Source organism: Podarcis erhardii (genome assembly GCF_964252035.2).
Source record: "Podarcis erhardii genome assembly, chromosome: 7".
Taxonomy (NCBI): domain Eukaryota; kingdom Metazoa; phylum Chordata; class Lepidosauria; order Squamata; family Lacertidae; genus Podarcis; species Podarcis erhardii.
In genome coordinates this window covers 35,772,613-35,791,432 of record NC_138511.1, presented here as the reverse complement: position 1 = coordinate 35,791,432, position 18,820 = coordinate 35,772,613, and the positions used below count along the sequence as shown (strand labels likewise).

General features: G+C 45.0%; 1 protein-coding gene across 1 annotated transcript in view; it reads left to right on the top strand.

Annotated features, from left to right (window-relative positions):
• Window positions 1-580: 580 nt before the first annotated feature.
• ZNF423 (zinc finger protein 423) overlaps window positions 581-18,820 on the top strand; it is a 336,467-nt gene continuing 318,227 nt past the window's right edge. The window contains exons 1-2 of the mRNA XM_081870154.1: window positions 581-783; window positions 4,990-5,092. Coding sequence (XP_081726280.1) covers window positions 5,077-5,092 — 16 coding nt within the window. The 5' untranslated portion in view covers window positions 581-783; window positions 4,990-5,076. The remainder of the gene's footprint in view (window positions 784-4,989; window positions 5,093-18,820) is intronic.

Here is an 18,820-nt window from a genome sequence, read left to right as displayed (position 1 = left end):
CTGAGATGGAGGGAGGTGCTCAGGATGTGGTGGAGCAAGAGACTGTTCAGGTAAGGAATGTTCTAGTAGGCTCCCCGCCATCTTCCTCCCCCCTGTCTTCTAGAATTGGGAGGAGCTTGAAGAGGAACAGCAGAGATGACTTCCGTGTAGAACAAGCCTCAGGCTGTGTGTGCGCATCTGTCAGATGAGGGTGCATAAGCCAAAGGGCCACAATAAATGTGATAATGTGTACCTCTGGAAATCCTTGAGGGCACTTCTAATAGGGAAGTTATGGTAACCTGTTGCTTTATGAAACATAAGTTGCTACACAGTGCAAATGGCTACATGTAACACAGGTTCCCAACATGCAGGGTAACACAATGTAACAGCACAAGGTGAGAATCAAAGCTTAGCCAACAGAAATTGGTGAGAATCAAACCTGAACCAGCATAAATTGCCAGTGCTTATCGCGCATGTGTATTAAACATAAAATGAGGTAATGATGTACACGATTGGTGAAAATTGAAATCCTTTGTTTGGAACTTTATAAATTCTACTGCCAGAACCACTGGGCGTGGTTGCAGTTTTGCGGAACGATTCGACTGTAACCTATTGCTTTGCAACAAACCTTGGACTCCTAAGTCCTCAAGCTTCTGGGTTTTTATTGGCATAAACCCAGGAGATAAGCCATTTTTGGCTTACAACAAGGGCATGGTCCCCCTGTTGCTGCAACTGCTCCACCTAAGGACAGCTGCCTAGAGATAAGAAGTGTGTGTGTGTATCCGGAGCACCGTGGGATCTGCTGTAAGGGTTTCTTTGTCAATAAGGACTTAACTATTGGACATGTGCCATACTTGACTGCGGGGGTCAGGGCAGACCAGAACATTAGGCCATCTGGATGGCCACTGTGAGAACAGGATGTTGAACTAGATGGGTCGTTGCAGGGGCAGTACAGCCTGTTTTGCCCCTTGTGGCGAAACAGGAAGTGCTGCTCTGCTGCTGCTGCCTGTGCCACCTGCCCCGCCACCTCCAGCATTGGTGCCAATTTTGAGCGAGATCTCATGCGTTCTGCAAGATTTCGTGGCACTTCTCTGCCACCGGCAGAGGTGGTAAGGTGCCCATGGGGTGCCGTCTCAGGGTCTTTACCTGAGGTGGCAGCCTTACCCCATCTAACGGCTGCACCAGCCCTGATCCAGCAGGCCAGCCTCATGTTCTGATGCCCTCCAACACCTTGCAATCACTCTGTTTCCCCCAGTTACCTACTGCCGGAGGCATCTGCATCACTCTGCCTAACAGAAGGGCCAGCTCTGCTTGTCTGAGAGATGGTTAGACTACAAGGCTCTGTTCAAATGGTGTGTGTGCATGCAGAGGCATATTTAGGGCCCCTTGTGCCATTGGCACCCCCTGGGAAAAAAATCACCTTTGTGCCATGATGCAAGAAGGACAGGAAGCTTTTCCTGTGTTAGACCTCATTGCTACAGTGGTGGTGATCCACCACACACATATACATAATACACTGATTTTTGTGCTCACCTCCGGTGTGAGCCTGTTTCAGCAAATATGGGAGTTATTTGCTCTTTATTTGCTTGCCATATTCTCCTCCACCCTTTTTCAAAAATTGTAATGCTGGTTTTTGTCTGTGGGGTGTGTGGGTTGTTGTTTTTCCTTAATCCCTTCAATGTGTTGTTTTTCTGTTTGACTGGTGCTGTCTGCCGCTCAGCCTACGGAGGATTAGCCTTGTGCTCCTTCGCTTGGTGGCCTTAAGCAAGGAACTAATGTAGATCACAGATTCCTGTAGATCTCCTGCATTCCTGGAGTACATTATCTATCTCCCTGGTTTAGGGCTTCTGCTCAGCCTGCCTCTCATGTTTTATCCATGTGGCTCAGAGTTCTTACATGCAGAAAGTTTCCTCTAAAACCAGGAGGATCTTTTTAAAAAGAGTGGAGGTAATAGAGATTCAATCCAGGCCTCTCCAAATGGAATTTTAATGATTGTCTTAAAGCAAGAAAGCAGACATTGTAGGGACCTGCCAAAATCCCTTTCCTGGCTTGTAGGGAGGGGGGGCATAAAGGGTCTCTGAACAGCTGCTGAGGGTAAGCAGATGGAAAGGAGGATGGGGTCCCTATGCCTTTCTTGGCTTTCCAGAAAAGAGGATTTCCACAGGTGTAGCTTTTCTTACAAGGCATGAGTGGTGCTATTCCTGCTTCAAATCCATATTCTGTGCAGGCACACAAACCTGACTTACACAGAGTCAGTCTATTGATCCATATTGTCTATAGCACAGGGGTGACTAAACTTTTCTGGACAGCAGGCCAAATCCTTATCTCCCCACCCCTGGAAGGGCAAATTTGACAAGGTGAGTGGCCACCTGTCAGTCACCTGAAGTAACTGTGATGCCAGGTGATGCTGCACATTGATGTCCCCGTTTTTGGGACTTTTAAAGCACAGTGCTGGGATGTTTGGGGGCTCTGCAAACAGCGCTGCACAACTCCGTATACCTCCAAAAACCAGAGGTTCAAAAAGCAGCGTGAGACTGATTGCAAAAGGACTTTCAAACAACCCGTACTGCTCTTTGAGCCTCCAGAGATCTTTCTGGAGGGAGCACTCTTGTGTTATAGTGCAACAAAAGCAGAACAAATAAACCAGAACATTAGTGTGGTATAAAAATGATTTTTTAGAAATCCTTCTCTTTGCTTGCACTTGAGATTTGATGTTATCATGCATTGCTATATATGGCTATACTGTTTTGATGCATACATTATTTTGGAATATTATTTGTTATCATAAAAGTGCGTTTTTTGTTTTGCTGCAGTATTTCAGCAGGAAGCTATGGGGCATGCACTGATTGCCCCTGCTTTTCTTATGCTATAGCACAAAGAGTGCCTCCCCAGACAGCAAAAATATGATACCTTGAGGAAGCACTGCGGAACAACTAGTAATGTGGATGGATGTATGGATGGTCCAGTATAAATCCATCATTATTGAGGCAGTCACATGTTATAGAACATACCTGCAAAAGGGGGGGGGAGAACCCTTCTGGACCCGTGACTCCCCAGGCAGAATTGGTTAGCATGGAGCAAGAAGGTGCCCCCCAGAATGACTTGAGTTTGCTTCTCTTCCCCAGCTGTTGTTCCTTCAGGCTTTTAGCATCTGCAGCTCCTTTGCTTCTTTGTGCTGGTTTCGGTTGCATTTTCCTGTTTTATTCTCTCTGCCTCTCCCTCCCACCTCCAATTCCTAACCTCTTTCCCACTCCTCTTTGCCTCCTTCTCCTGTTGCTCTGCCTTGACCTTCTCTTACCCCCTGCTTCTCTGCACTTCTACCTCCTATCCTGCTGTCCTCCATCTCTTCTTCGCCTCCTTTTTCCTTCTGATCTCCCCTCCCACTGCTTTGGACTTCTTGCCCCCTATCTGTTCCCCCTGGATGCCCTGACTGTTCTGCCTTCTCTATCCCCTCCAGCATTTCTCCCATTCCTGCTGTTGCCTTCCATCTTCGCAAAGGCTCCTGCTGTTTGATCTTCTCCCCTTTGGCTCCTGATGCTGTAAGACGCCTCCTGCCCTCTGCAGCTCTTGGATCTTTGCTGGGTCTGCTGGTCTGGAGTGCCACACTTGTAATAAGAAATACATGGATGGTTAATAGCTGTTCCCATTCTTTCTCTTGCACACACACACACACACACACACACACACACACACACAGCACCTAGCACCTGTCATTTTTGCACCATCTTCTCCCCCTTCAGATAAAACTCAATGGGTCATATTTGGATTGAGACTTTCAAAGGTTACTCAGATAAATAATACATTTCACAATGTTTTCCTTAAAAACCCTCGAACAGACTCCAAAGATAATCAGTTGGCAAGGAATTTAACAGAAAGACATCTTCCTGCCCACTTTGTGGTCTCAAAAGATTTTTCTATCCAGAGCTAACGGAGGAAAACCTCTTATGCCGAGTGTGTGTGTGGAAATACAGAAACGGTTCTGTGCAGAAACTGTGCTACTTCTTTTAGAAGAACAGTTTTAGTATCTTTTTCAGGTCTAGCGCTTGTTCACGCATTGCAGTTAATGGGAGCACTTATCTGGGATGAAAAGCAGACTGGAGGTCTTGAAGCAAGCAGAGCTTCTTAACACACAGGGCTCCAGAGCAGATGAGGAGGCTATCTGCAAATCTGCATGGTGGCAGCTGCTGTGCATATGATTCCTAGTGCACAAATTATAGCTGCTATTAAATACTTACCCGAGGTACAACTTTTCAAAAAAAGTTTGTTTTTCCCGAAACAATATATGAACCGAAATACAATCCTCCTTCTAAATTCGCACTTCTCTGAAATTTGCAATGCAGTACTCTAGCCAAGTAATGTGTACAAAAACAGATATACAAGGGTAACATGTGCCTAGAAATACATTAGGAATACGGGTGGCATTTGAGTCTAAACCTCTGAGCCTTTGGGGCTTGCTGATCAGAAGGTTGGCAGTTCGAATCCCTGCAACGGAGTGAGCTGCCATTGGTCTGTCCCAGCTCCTGCCAACCTAGCAGTTCAAAAGCATGCCAGTGCAAGTAGATAAATAGGTACCGCTGCTGCAGGAAGGTAAATGGCATTTCTGTGCTCTCTGGCATTTGTTCTGTTGCACCAGAAGCAGTCTAATCATGCTACCCACATGACCCGGAAAGCTGTCTGTGGACAAACGCCAGCTCCCTCGGCCTGAAAGTGAGATGAGCGCCACAACCCCATAGTTGCTTTGACTGGACTTAACCATCCAGGGGTCCTTTACCTTTACTTTTAAGAAATGCATTATAGTTGTAGAAAAAAACGATATGAAATGCATTAGTGAACAGTGCCTGCAAAACTGAGTATATGTTAGGAGAAATCTGCTAATGAATTTTCATGAGAGCTTTAAAATAAATAAATCGCAAACTGATGTGGAAATGTGGAGAACTAAATTTAAGATTAGGGAAAAATAAGAAAAGAAGAGAGCGCAAAACTGACAAACTCCCTCATCTCCACTCACAGGTGTGGGCTTTTTCACAAATTGCACAGCAATGTGTCTGTATTTTCCACCAAGCCTGCTTTTCACCAGTTGACTGGAGATGTCAGACGATGGCCCTGAAAAGAGGTGAGTTTCCACATTCAAATGACTTACTCTGAAGTAGTTCCACAGGAGTCGGGGGAACTAACAGCTTGAAGATGATGCCATAGGGGTTGCTTTCACCTGTTGGTTCCTTTTTGCTATACAGCAGTGAAGGGTTCAGAGCTTCTGTCCAGCAAAAAACTGGAAATTTGGCTAAATAAGATGTGATTATGGAGATGTTTGTTGGGATTTCTCGTCTTTTTATGTAAAAAGCAAGTGTGTGGGAGAGAAAGAGAGAGAGCACCACTGTAGGAACACAGGTCACATCCACACCAAACACACACATTTGAAGCATATAGCCTCCACCCCCAATCCTGGGAGCTTGCAGCTTACCTTTTCACAGAGCTACAGTTCCCAGTTGCAGAATCAGAGGCAGAAGCTGAACCAGGAGAGTAGAAGGCCAAGACAGTGGCGGAGCTTCATGCTCTGGCACTGGGGGGTGGAGAGCAGGCAGGGGCGGGGCTGGCATGCGTCCTGGGGGGATGGCATTCAGCGCAGGTGGGGGGCAGCCATGATGGCAACCCACCTGGATCTCCCGCACTCCTCTTCCTCCGCCAGTAGGTCAAGAGGCAGGGATGATTCAAGCTGCTGAAGAGTCACGATTGTCTCCTGTTCCTGCTGCAACAAGCTCCCCTCTATCCTTGTCACCCAGCACTATAAGAGGCATGAAAAGGGCAAATGAGAGGTTGACTGCACACAGGCGTAGTCTCTGATTGCTTGGGGAAAGCCCTGGAGAGGAGGGGATTTAGTTGGCTGTGAAGAGGTGGGGACTTTCAGTCTCAGTAACTGATTTTCATGGAGTGCAACTACTGGGAATGAGCCAGTGGCGTAGTGTGGGTTGTCAGCACCCGGGGCAAGGCAAGTAATTTGTGCCCCCTAACCCATGGATTTGCGCCCCCTAACCTGTGGATTTGCGCCCCCTAACCCTAACCCCCAGATGTTGCACCCGGTGCGGCCGGCCCCCCCTGCACCCCCCATGCTACACCACTGGAATGAGCTCATTAGGTCTGACACTCATCCAAGTCTGTGGTTTTGCTGATAAAGAGTTAACTCCAACTTTGAACTGTGTGATTACAGGCTGGCGTACACCTGTGACAATAGTTTAACATGTACCCTTCCCAAGCAGTGCCATAATCTCCTTCCACTGCTTTTTACTCATGGTCCCCCTTCTGGTCCAGGCTCCTCTCCCATAAATACTTGCACCCACTGCTTTTTACAAAATTTAAAGTGGGGGCAGAGAGATGCAATCATGGATCTCCTCCATCATTTGTCCACTTATGGGAATCTAGGACTAGCCAGCCGTCATGGAAATATTCTTCAGCTCCTATTGTAAGAAAACCTATTCTAAAATGAAGGCTGCAGGCCATTTAGACTAATTCCTCTGAATGGGTTCAAATATATCCACCTTGCATTAAATGTGTGTGGAGCTTTTCCACAAGACAAAGAACATAAGAGACCAAATGTTCTCACGCAGATGCCACCCACTCCAAACTACAGGTTTGCCGAACTTACTGCCGTTTAGAAAAGCATGTGTGTAACTGTAAATATCTTAACATTGAGAAAAGAGAAAGAAAGAAAATAGCCGCTTCTAAAATACCGGTTTTACAATTGCCTTGTGCCTCACTGTGCACCTGAGGAGTATATTAATCGGTGGCAGCTCGCAGTATGACTTGTCTTATTGCTTAATTATATAGGGAAAGGAGACATGGAAAAGAGGTGTGAGTGGAAACTGTTAATTTTGCAGAACAGTACTTGATTCATGTTTCTGTTTCCCTGTTCCCTGCTCAGTTGGGAAGCAGGTGGTGGCATAGGCATGATCACCCCCCCCCCCCACACACAGCTACCTTGTGTCTGCCTTGGCTTGCTGGCCCATTTCCCTCTAAAGCTCAGTGTACTCTCCTTAAACGAAGTCTGTCTCCCTGAAGGGTGGTAAAAGCTGCTCCACACATTGCATTTTTTCAAAGTACCTGTTCAGCACTAGCCCAAGATGTTTTCCTGACTGGGGCACCTCTGCTACTATCCATGGGTAGGGGAAAAAGTCATTTCAATATGCATTTGAAGGCAAGCCTACCTAATTCACACTTTCCAAAGCAATGTGTGAACCGAAACACAGTCACCTTTCAAATGCCACACTTTTCCTAATTTTGCAATGCAAATCTCCAACATGTGCAAAAATACTTGTGTTGGGGGAGAATGTGTGCATTAAAATGTACATCAATGAACATAATGTGCAAAAATGTGTTATACGAGGGGGAAATTGGTTTGTAAAAATGTGTGTATTATACAAAATTGCATAGAAAACTGTATGTTAGGAGAAATTCTCACAAAAATGCAAACTGTGGTGGAGATTGTGTGTGTGTGTGTGTGTGTGTGTGTGTGTGTGTGTGTGTGTAACAGAGAGATACACCAAAGTGGCTAGATTCCCCTAGTCCAATACCACATGCAGAAGCCAACCTGACTGATGGTCAAACCTCACTGATTCTGTATATGGACAGCTTCTGTATGTGGAGTGGAGGGTGCCATTTTGGCCTTTGCTTGAGGCAGCAAAATGGTTTGGGCTGGCCCTGGCCATTTGGGGAGAGGGAGAAGGAAGGTGAGTTAATTGTGAAAGCAGTTTGTCTCTTCCAATGTGAAACAGGCACATTTCTTCCCTACAATGCCCACCCCAAAATTTGTTCAAACGGGAAAAAGCAGCCAAACGCCAGTACCTACATGATTTCTCTTAGGATCTGTGCATTCTCTTCAGGGCATTTTTTTTCCTGATACATCCACTTGCTTGCTTCTTACTCACATACTTCTCTGTTTCGATTGAAATGTAGGGTGCTAATGATCTGTTTATGCGAAGTGTCCAGAGGCTTTAAGCGTGGATGCTGCAGAGACCGAGAGGGCATCCAGTTGAGTCTTTTGCCTGGGCTTTGCAATGTACTTCTCTTGCCTTTGCACGTTCTGATCTCATGTTTATTTTGACTAAGCCTTTGTGCTTCCCATTTGAGATATTTTACTGTCCTTAAAGAGCAATGCTGTTCTGCAGCTCTTGGTGTGATGACATTTGCCTATCAACCCAATAACTGAGGGTGGCGCTGTGGTCTAAACCACTGAGCCTCTTGGGCTTGCCAATCAGAAGGTCGATGGTTCGAATCCCTGCAGTGGGGTGAGCTCCCGTTGCTCGGTCCCAGCTCCTGCCAACCTAGCAGTTCGAAAGCACGCAAAAAAGTGCAAGTAAATAAATAGGTGGGAAGGTAAACGACGTTTCCGTGCACTGCTCTGGTTTCAGAGCCAGTGTGGTGTAGTGGTTAAGAGTGGTAGATTTGTAATCTGGGGAACCGGGTTCGCGTCCCCGCTCCTCCACATGCAGCTGCTGGGTGACCTTGGACTAGTCACACTTCTTTGAAGTCTCTCAGCCCCACTCACCTCACAGAGTGTTTGTTGTGGGGGAGGAAGGGAAAGGAGAATGTTAGCCGCTTTGAGACTCCTTCGGGTAGTGATAAAGCGGGATATCAAATCCAAACTCTTCTTCTTTCGGTGTTCCGCTGCGCCATGTCATGCTGGCCACATGACCTGGAAAAACTGTCTGCGGACAAACGCTGGCTCCCTCGGCCTGTAAAGCGAGATGAGCGCCGCAACTCCAGTTTGTGACTGGACTTAACTGTCAGGGGTCCTTTACCTTTAGGGAACATTGTTCCTAATTCTTTGCACACATGAAAACACAAAACCCCTGAAAGTAATCCTAGTGCTGGGTCACAGAAGACTAGGTTTGGCTCTTCCAACTCAGTATACAGTCATTCACAACATTTAAATTATTGTGTTAAAACTGGACAAGTGCAAGATCTTTACTATTCATCACCCACCTCATTTTGGATCCTAAGCTGGCATTCAGGTTTTTCCACACTACTATTTATGTCTCCATATCTGCTTGCAACAGGCACACAATGCTGTTGCAACAATGGTGTCAGATGTTCATGCTTTCGTGGTAGTGCACTGGTTAGGGATAGGCAAATCTGTTGATTTCGGTGTCTCTCAGTTTCTCATCTTTCCAGCTTACATTCAGTTCATCACATTTCCACAACAGTCTGCAATATATATTTTTTTAACTCTCATGGAAATTAGACATCTTAGTATATACTTTTCCTGATGCTCTTTCAAGCAATTTCCCCTAACGACCCAAGTGAATGAGGGTCAGTGGAGCCACTGGAGGGATGGAGAGCATGGCAAAGAGAGTTGTTATTATTAAGCACATTTGTATCACACTCATTCTATAATGCAGGGAACCTGTAGCTCTCCAGATGAAGGGACTCAAAGCCCATCAACCCCAGCCAGAATGGACAATGGTCAGGAACGATGGCAGTCGGTGTCAGCAACGTCTGGAGAGCATCAGCTTCCCCAGCCCTGGTTCAATGAACTCATAGTGTAAATCATAGGGTTGCCAGACTGCCCCCCCCCCCCGGCCTGACCTGAAGTCTCCATTCCCTCTCCTTTAGCTAAGGTATCTATCTTAATTTTCAATTAGTGACATATTTGCTCATGTGTTAGACTTTTTATTTGACATGCTCATAGCAACTGCAGTCCACCCCCTGTGACATCACCAGGTCTCACCTTGGAGCCTTGAAATCCCCTGGGATGCTCCTGACTTGACACCTCTAGTGAATCAGTCTTACCCTACTTTAATCTCCAGACAACTGCTGTAGAAGTAGCCAACCTGATGTCTTCCAGTTACCATCTCTCATCATTCCTGACCATTGACCATGCCAGCTGGGAATGACGGGAGTTGTAGTCCAAAACATCTGGAGGGCATCGCATTGGCCAGCTCTAGTTCAAGAGGTGTGGGTCAGGTAAATTTTCATTTAAGAATCTGCAAAAACCAGATCCTTCAAGCATCTCTCTGTACGGTGCCTGTGCAAACAGAATATCCTTGTGACCACTCTGGGTTCACCTTCACTCTTAGCTGTTTTCTCACAGTGGCTTTCTGAGAGAATTGATTGCTGACCCAGACTGGTGGTGGTTTCCAAAAGAACAGTCATCGGCTGCACTTGCCAGCATCATGGCTGGTCTAATTCACGCCAATATTCCACAACGCTGAACTAGAATGTAAAGTCTCCATACCGCTTGACCCCCTCAACCCTTTTCTTGTACAGATAAGCAGAATCATGGCACTTACAGTCACAGTGAATCTCTCACTAGGAGCCATGCGCTCTGTTAACACGCTCTCTTTAGGACAGAATGTGTAAAGTGATTAATTGGCACAATTAGCTGATTAATGGCTTGATCATGTTTTAAAAATAGTCTTTATTAATTGAGGTTGGCCATCTGGGCTCTTCTGCTATGAGCTGCAGGGACCCAAGTAGCACCTCTGATGCCTGCTTTTGTACATGCACACACATGTGCACTCCTTCCCACCCTCCCACCAACACACTTACACACACACACTAGGGATGTGTGAATCTGTTTTAATTTATCTCTGTCTTAAGTTCAGTTCTCCACATTTACACATCACTTTGCTATTACTTTACTTTTAAAAAAAGTAAATTTGAAAATTCACCAGCATTTTTGGGGCAAATTTGTCCCGAAGCACACATTTTTGACTAATATAAACATTTTTGCAAATATTTATATCCCCCCTAATCAAGTGCATTTCTGCAGGTTCCCCCCCCCCCGAGCTGTGCATTTCTATGCACGTGTTAGCTGAGCATTTGCATTCTTGATCACATTGCTTGGCTGAAGAACTGCACTGCAAAATTTGGAGGTGTGCAAAAATTCAGAGAAAGGCTGTAGTTCAGTTTGTGTATTGCTTCAGAAAGTGAAATGAGGTAGGTTTACCTTTCTATGCCAACTGAACCAAATTTCTCCCCCCTCTCTAACACCCACACACTTGTATTGCCTTTCCCCTGCTGGGGGGCCAGCCTTACAACCTACATTAGGGTAAGCACCAATCGGATGCTTTTTGGGTGGCGAGAGCGCAGTGCAGGTCACATGACTTGCCCAGGAGTGCATCCCGGAAGATGCGCATCCCGGTTTTTTATCTGAAAAAGTTGGATGGTATGCACTCTATAGTTCAGTGGGAACTAACTGGAACCTTATAATCATAGAATTATAGAGTTGGAAGGGACTGTGAGGGTCATCTAGTCCCAACCCCCTGCAATGCAGGAATCTTTTGCTGCATTCAGACAGCACATTGTCCAGTTTTCCCTACATTTCCTTAACTGATAAGTTCCACATTTTATGTGACATTTCTGGAATTCCAGCAGAATCTAGTGGAAGTTTAGTGCTCATTTATATGTTAATTGCTTCCAGGAAAAAATATATCCATTTCCCACCCTGTTAGCCCAGAAAGCCATAGGAGTTTGGTGCCAGTGTGGTGTAGTGGTTAAGAGCGGTAGTCTTGTAATCTGGGGAACCGGGTTCGAGTCTCCGCTCCTCCACATGCAGCTGCTGGGTGACCTTGGGCCAGTCACACTTCTTTGAAGTCTCTCAGCCCCACTCACCTCACAGAGTGTTTGTTGTGGGGGAGGAAGGGAAAGGAGATTGTTAGCCGCTTTGAGACTCCTGAAGGGGAGTGAAAGGCGGGATATCAAATCCAAACTCTTCTTCTTCTTCTTCTTCTTGCCACTTTCACTGATCACACTATGGGACAAATTTTGGGGTGGTATTCTGGCATAAAGTTCTTTCCTGGCATTTTTATGGGCGAATCATGAAGGAACAGAAGTGCGCATGTGCAAAAGTGGTGGCGATGTGTCAGATGCTGTCCACGGTTGTGTCAAACCACACCCACTGGTGTGAATGACAGGGTAGTATGTTGATCCAAAAGCCACAGTTCCACAATGCAACAGGTAACACTGTGTAAAAGAAAAGTTAGAACTTGGCACAGAACCTCTATCATCATAACCAGGAAAACCAATGTATTGATCCCCTTGTCTGAATGCACCCTTAGTCTTACCTATGTAGCAAGTCCTGGTGGCTATGCTGAATGGTTGACCTGTTATTCACAAATAAATACTGCTATTGAACTTTATCTGGCTGTGATGGAGGCAGCTGCTTCCTGCTATTAGGGCAGACCCACTTCAAGGCTTCCTCACAGTTGAGTCCCCTTCCCAAACCCACAGGATACTACAATCCGATTTATAGACACACTTTCCCCAGAGAGACTCACCAGGTGAAGAGCTATTTTATTTTCACAGGCTCTTAATTGTTCTTCTTTTTTAAAAGATTGCTGCCAGTTTCTATCTGCTGTTCTTGTTATGATACCTGTTTCATTGTTACTGTGTAAGCTGTCCTGAGGATATTTAAATTGAAGAGTAGTCCATAAATTAATAATAAAAAATGATGAAAACACTGCAAGAAAGCAATCAAGCATTTCAAGGGGATGTGAAAGTTCCAACAGCACTTAATCTTTGTTGCTCCACTTTCTGCCAAGATAGTATTTTTTTTTTATTAAAACTCTCATAAATGAAGATATAAGACGCCTGAGAGACAACAAAATGGGTTGAAAACAAAACCCTTTTATTAAACTTGTACATGGACCTGCTCCTGTGCTACGAGATCCTAACCCTTAGATATTACAGCAAAGCCACAACTCAAAGCTCTGGGTCTACAACTGAATCATTAGACAGAGGTCTAAACATTAACCTCAGAAAACGGGCATGCCTTGTCTCTCTGGCTGATTGTCTTTTAGCATCACTGTGTGGTCTCACTACTTTTTTTAAAATTATTTTGTCACCTCTCTCTCTCTCTTTTTGAGTGTGTGTATGTAAACAATACAACGTATTTTAAAAGGCAATTTTAAACGATGGAGCAAATAACCACCATATCTCCCTCTAATGGTAAACATAGGTGGTATGTGCTGGGATGGAATCATGGAGAAACAAGAGGCAGGGGAGGTATTGTCATGCTCAGGCACAGCCTTTCCCATCCTTGGGTCCCCAGGTGTTGGACTACAACACACACACACACACACACACACACATACACACACACACACACACACACAAAGGATCAGTGTTACATGATTCCAAACAGTGTTGGGAGGGATGCACGAAGTGGGGTTAAAAAGCTCCCTGCCTTCAGCTATAAAGCAAAAGTGCTGAAGTTCAAGAATGGCAGCCGCTCCTGATCCTGTGCCCTTCAGCACAACACAGCACAGCAGGTGAATATATCAAAAGGATAAGGAATTAAACTGAAGTTCTCCGAGAGCCCCGAAAGGCACTCCAAGTCTCCTGTTCCAAGCTGGCTGGAGACCTCTACGGGAGAACTCCTTTAGGGGCTGCAGATAATATCATTTTGTTGCAAGTTCCAACCCCTGCTGTATTTGTTTTCAGGGAACTTAAGCATGTTTAACTCTGTGGCCCAGTGCAGACATACTGTAGCCATGGCTAGGAGATTGGCAGTGTCCTGGAAGCATGAGCCCTCCTTCTTTCCTTTCTTCTACCATTTCCAAGATAACCTTGGTAAGCACTAGGCATGGTAAGCACTAGGTGTTTCTGCCAACTGTAGTTAGTTCAAATCACAATTTTAAAGCCAGGGTTGCAATCTTTAGTTTGCTACTGGCCAACTTTGGTTTCCCTGCCTTGTGCCCTGCTAATTCCATCAGGCACAAGCTGCTGCTGAGCAAAAGATAAGCAAAAGTGCCAGTGTGGATGTCTTGCTATCCATAACTAGGGCTGAAGCTGAGGGGAGGAGGAGATGCAAAGATGTGGGTTGGGAGGGGGACGCATTGCCTGAAGGGATGTTCCTGAACATCTCTGCGTAGAAGAAGCAGGCCGTATTATATCTCCCGAGACCTGCATTGGGCTGAGATTGTGGACTCCCGAATTGTTTATAAAAAATATTTTATCAAGAGGTAAAGTTGTAATTAGACAGGAATGTTTTTGTTGGTGTGCTTGTGAAAATACGGTACTTTGGAAATGAAGATTGTTGTTGTTTTAAAAAACAACCATGAAGCTTTAAAAACTAATTAAGGGAATCCTAGATATTCAGAGGGACGTAGGTGGCACTGTGGTCTAAACCACTGAGCCTAGGGCTTGCAATCGGAAGGTTTGCGGTTCGAATCCCTGCAATGGGGTGAGCTCCTATTGCTTGGTCCCAGCTCCTGCCATCCTAGCAGTTCAAAAGCATATTAAAGTGGAAGTAGATAAATAGGTACCGCTCTGGCGGGAAGGTAAATGGCGTTTCCGTATGCTGCTCTGGTTTCGCCAGAAGCAGCTTAGTCATGCTGGCCACATGACCCGGAAAAACCGTCTGTGGACAAACGTCGGCTTCCTCAGCCTGTAAAGCAAGATGAGCGCAGCAACCCCAGAGTTGTTCGCGACTGGACTTAACTGTCAGGGGTCCTTTTTTTTAAAAAAAAAGGTGTAATTAGACAGGAATGTTTTCGTTGGTGTGCTTGTGAAAATACTTTGGGAATGAAGATTGTTGTTGTTGTTTTAAAAAACAACCATGAAGCTCTTATTCAACTTTAAAAAATATCCTAGATATTCAGAAAGAATTATGGGTCCTTTAAGGTGTAACAGATTGTTAACAGCACAATCCTGTACATATACTGATGTGATATAGATATAGATGTATAGTATGTAAATTACTGAGAGATATTTTGTAACAGGTAACTAATACATCAAATAAATAATAATAAAATATGCGATGTATAGAGCCAGTGTAGTGATCAGCATGTTTGGCTACAACTGAAGGCACCTTGGTCCAAATCCTCACTCAGTCATGGGGCTTCCTTTGGGCCAGTCACCTCTCAGCTTCACTAACCTCACAGGGTTGTGAAGATAGAAATGAGGCAGGGGAGAACCATGTACGCCACCTGGAACTCCTTGCAGAAATGGCAGGATATAAAAGTAATAATGAATTCTAAAAAGTAAGTCCCATTGAGTTCAATGTGGCTTATTCCCAAGTAAGTGGATATAGGATTGCCCACTAAAACAGTGTTTCTAATCTTGTTTTACAAATGATCGAAGAAATATTTACCTGTTTTCTTGTTTCCACCACAAGATCATGTAATTTATCTCTGTGGGACGCAGGTTGTTGTGGTATGTGTGTGTGTTTAATGGTTTCAGGTTGTCCAGAATAACTAGCAAGCTAGGGAATGAATTTTCCTCTCAGTGTCTTTTAAGACAGAAAGTATTGATCAGGAAAAGAATGTTAACGTTTTTACTGTACCATAAAGCATTGGCACTAGAAGCCATAGGAAGAAGGTTGTTTTTTTGTTTTTTCTTGGACAGGAGGTTAAAAAAGGAGGAGGAGGAAGTGGTAATGGCCTTTGTTAGCAGGGTTGCAAATTAAGAAAATTGTAAAATGCTTGGAGACTCAGATCAAAGCAGCTATGAGGTTAGCTTGGAATCCCCCCCCCCCCCGCCATTTGAATTATCGGTATAGAGAATGCAGGGCTTTCTGTAGAGTGGCACCTCTCTCTCTGCCTGTGGAGAATCATTACCAATGTAAGCCAATGGTGTGAGTCAATTTGGGTTATATGCAACTAGTTTTTCTGTCTCTAGAACTCTGATGGAAGGTGTCAGGGAACTGCCATCGGAGCCAGAGGCAGAGGGAAGGCTCCAGAGGGATGCTGGAGAGGGTCCCAGTAGGGAGAGAGGCAGCCCATCCGCTGGGGAAGGAAATCAGCGTAGCACCAGTGGAGGGGGGCAGATGGGGGAATCGGAGAGAAGGCTCCAGGATTCCTCGCTGGAGACCAGCGGGGAGAGCACGGGTCCTCCGCTGCCCACACCCTCCCTGCGCAGAAGACTTCCGCGCAGGGAGAGTAGGAGGAGACTGGGCGTCAAAGAACTTCTTTGCTGGAAGAAGTTCAAGAAACGCCCACTGACGGATTCTGCCAGCGATTGAGACAGCCACGGATGGGTGGCTGTCCGGACAGAAAGGGTTCACCCAGGTAACTCAGCCAAGTGTGGCGCCAACTTACACACGAGCAACCCCCTAAAACCATTACAGGAGGTTTAGGTAAATGGGACTGTGCAGTCTTTCTGGCATCAATTACTATTGTTCTTTGGTTGGTTTCTTACTCTCTAGTCCCCATATTTTTCAACAAGCAGGGCACAGAAGCAAACAATCATAAGATGAGAAACACACTAGACAAGAGTTTCAAAAAGCATGGGGAAAATGCAGAGAATACTTCACAAAACAGTGCCCTAAAATACATACATGGACTTGTTTAGATTAATGTTTGCAGGAGACTTTGTGGATATTTAAGTTATAATTAGAAAAATCTTAATAATTATTCATAAAGGAAACAGCTTATAAGAAGTAAACAAGGAGGCCAGATACAGGATAAAGGAAGTCTTTTATTTGGTTGTTTGTATTGTTGTATGTTATGCTCATTGTATGGTATGTTCATGTTTAATGAGGGTGGATTTCTGTATTGGGGGGTGGGGGGTTTATGTTAGGTAGTAAATAAAATTTCCAATAATTTTTTTTTAAAAGATGAGAAACAAAACAGTATACAGAGAATCAGGATACAGCAACAATTCACTGAAAAAGTTTGTGTGATTGCAGAGGCATGAATTAGCAACTGTGAATGAAGTTCCATGGTTGTATTAACCAAGCTGAAAAATGGAATCCAGGTTGTATCAAAGTGAGCAGTTTTGGATTCATTCCTGGCAACTCTGCAGTATTGTGTGAGGCACTCATACAGTGAAAAATCCAAAACACTCTTCAGCCAGCCTGCTATAGAGGGGTCAGACTCCCAACTTCCAATGTCTAGTGACCTCAATCCATGGTGCCACCAGCAAGGAGAAAAAACAAATCTTTGTATCAGAGCCAGATAAGTCTCTAAAGATAATCATGCAAGACCCAGTTCAAGGATTAATTTTTGACCAGTGATGGCCTTCATTTCCTAAACATTCACTCCCGAAAGAGCAGCATGATGGGAAACTCCCATCACATATGCAGGAAGGTTCCATTGGGATCACATCCCCTCTAGCAATTAGAGGAGAATGCCACACTGGGGTCCAGTTCCACCGCAGGAGTTTACAGAAGAGGCCTCCTGGATTCTATCTGAGATGCTTTTAGGGGGTGGGTTGACTTCCTATACCACAATAGTGAGGTTCTCTTCCCAAGCTACCCGCAAGCCATTTGAGTCTCCCACAGATTTACATTTTATATATCTCTGAAGCTATCCCTCCAGCCGTTGTGCAGAGGGACTAATACATCTGCCAAAGAGCAAAGCCCCTCTCCCTCATTGATCAGCTGAAAAGCAAATAAGAGGATTTGGAAAACCTGGAACCAGTTGAAGTGAACGCCTTGGAGAGCTTCAGGCAGAGTCCTTTGGGGAATGGGATGGTCACAGATCACAATATCACAAATGCCAAAGAGGCTCCCAACCTTCCATTCTTTGAATAAGAAGGTATATATCAGTATGCCAAAACCCAGAGTGACGCAGGATCAGGGTTAGTGGGGACATCCCCAGAGCTAGCTTTTAGCCCTGCCACATCAACATTGTAATTTGCAAGAAAGGTTTGCTAAGCTTGTTAACAGCAGACCAAGTAGGGTGCAGAAAATGTAAGGACTCTAGTGAAGGCACTGAGGGGGGCAGTTCCAGCTCTACCCATGGGAGACTCCTCAATAATGCAGATTTTTTAAAATTGGAAGCACCATAGTGAAGCCCGAAGCTGAGAAGCCCAAGCCCCACTTTAGCTCTAGTTTTAAACAGTGTTATTTCCAACTCGTCTGTATTTCCCAGCAGTAGCAAAGTTGTTATTTGGAAAAGTCATTGTTAGGAATGCCTTCAAGGCATTTGACTGAGTGGAGTGGGATTTCCCCGAAAATACTGTTTAGACAAATTACATCTGGGGACAGGTTTATGCACTTGATCTACCAATTGCACCCACACTTTCCAACAATGATTTCAGGCAACAGCTTCAACTCCTTGGGCATCAGCCTTGCTAGATGCATCAAACAAGGGTGCCCTCTATTGCTTCTGCTCTTTGCTTTGATAATAAGGGGTGTTGGTTAAGATTGTCTGATTTCAGTGCACTGTGGAGGGGATAGTGGATGTGAGGAAACTCAAACACAGATCCACCCCGTTTGAGGATGATATGCTATTAATGCTGTTTGATCCCCACATTGCCCTCACAGACCTGAATGGGTCTTTGGAGCAGTTCCATAGTGTGGCAGACTTGGAAATTAATTACACTACAACTATAGTTCTGCCCCTTAACATGCCACCTGAGGACCACATTTGACTATTCACTGTTTTTGGCTTCACCCTGTGTTGTGAGAGTTTTAAGTATTTGGGGGCTATCATTCCACATGGTTTTAGGCAACTGAAACCTCCTAACTTTAGGAGGCCCTATAAACCAACTCTAAATGAGCTGAAAGGTTAGTGGTATCTCAATCTAAGTTGTCTGGGCAGAATAGCAGACATAAAGATGCTTGGTTTCTGACTAGGTGAGGGATGCTGGAGCTTTTTAGCTAACATCTGAAACTCTGCTAGGTCTAAGTGGCACAATCTGCTGCTTTTAAAGCAGAAGAACAAGTCAGGGTTTATCCATTGTATCTCTGCAAGATTCACTGATCTCTCCACATTCTGGTCAGTTTCCTTAAGTGGGAGTAGAGGGAGTGTCTGATTGGATCTCAGAAGAGGCATCCCATGGCATCTCTGTATGAGTGGCTCACCTCATCTCAGTTGGCTGAATGCAGAACCATGGATGCGCTTCTCTGAAAATACGTGGTTCTTATAGTGTACTTCCTAAAAGTCTGGGTTTGGGGGTT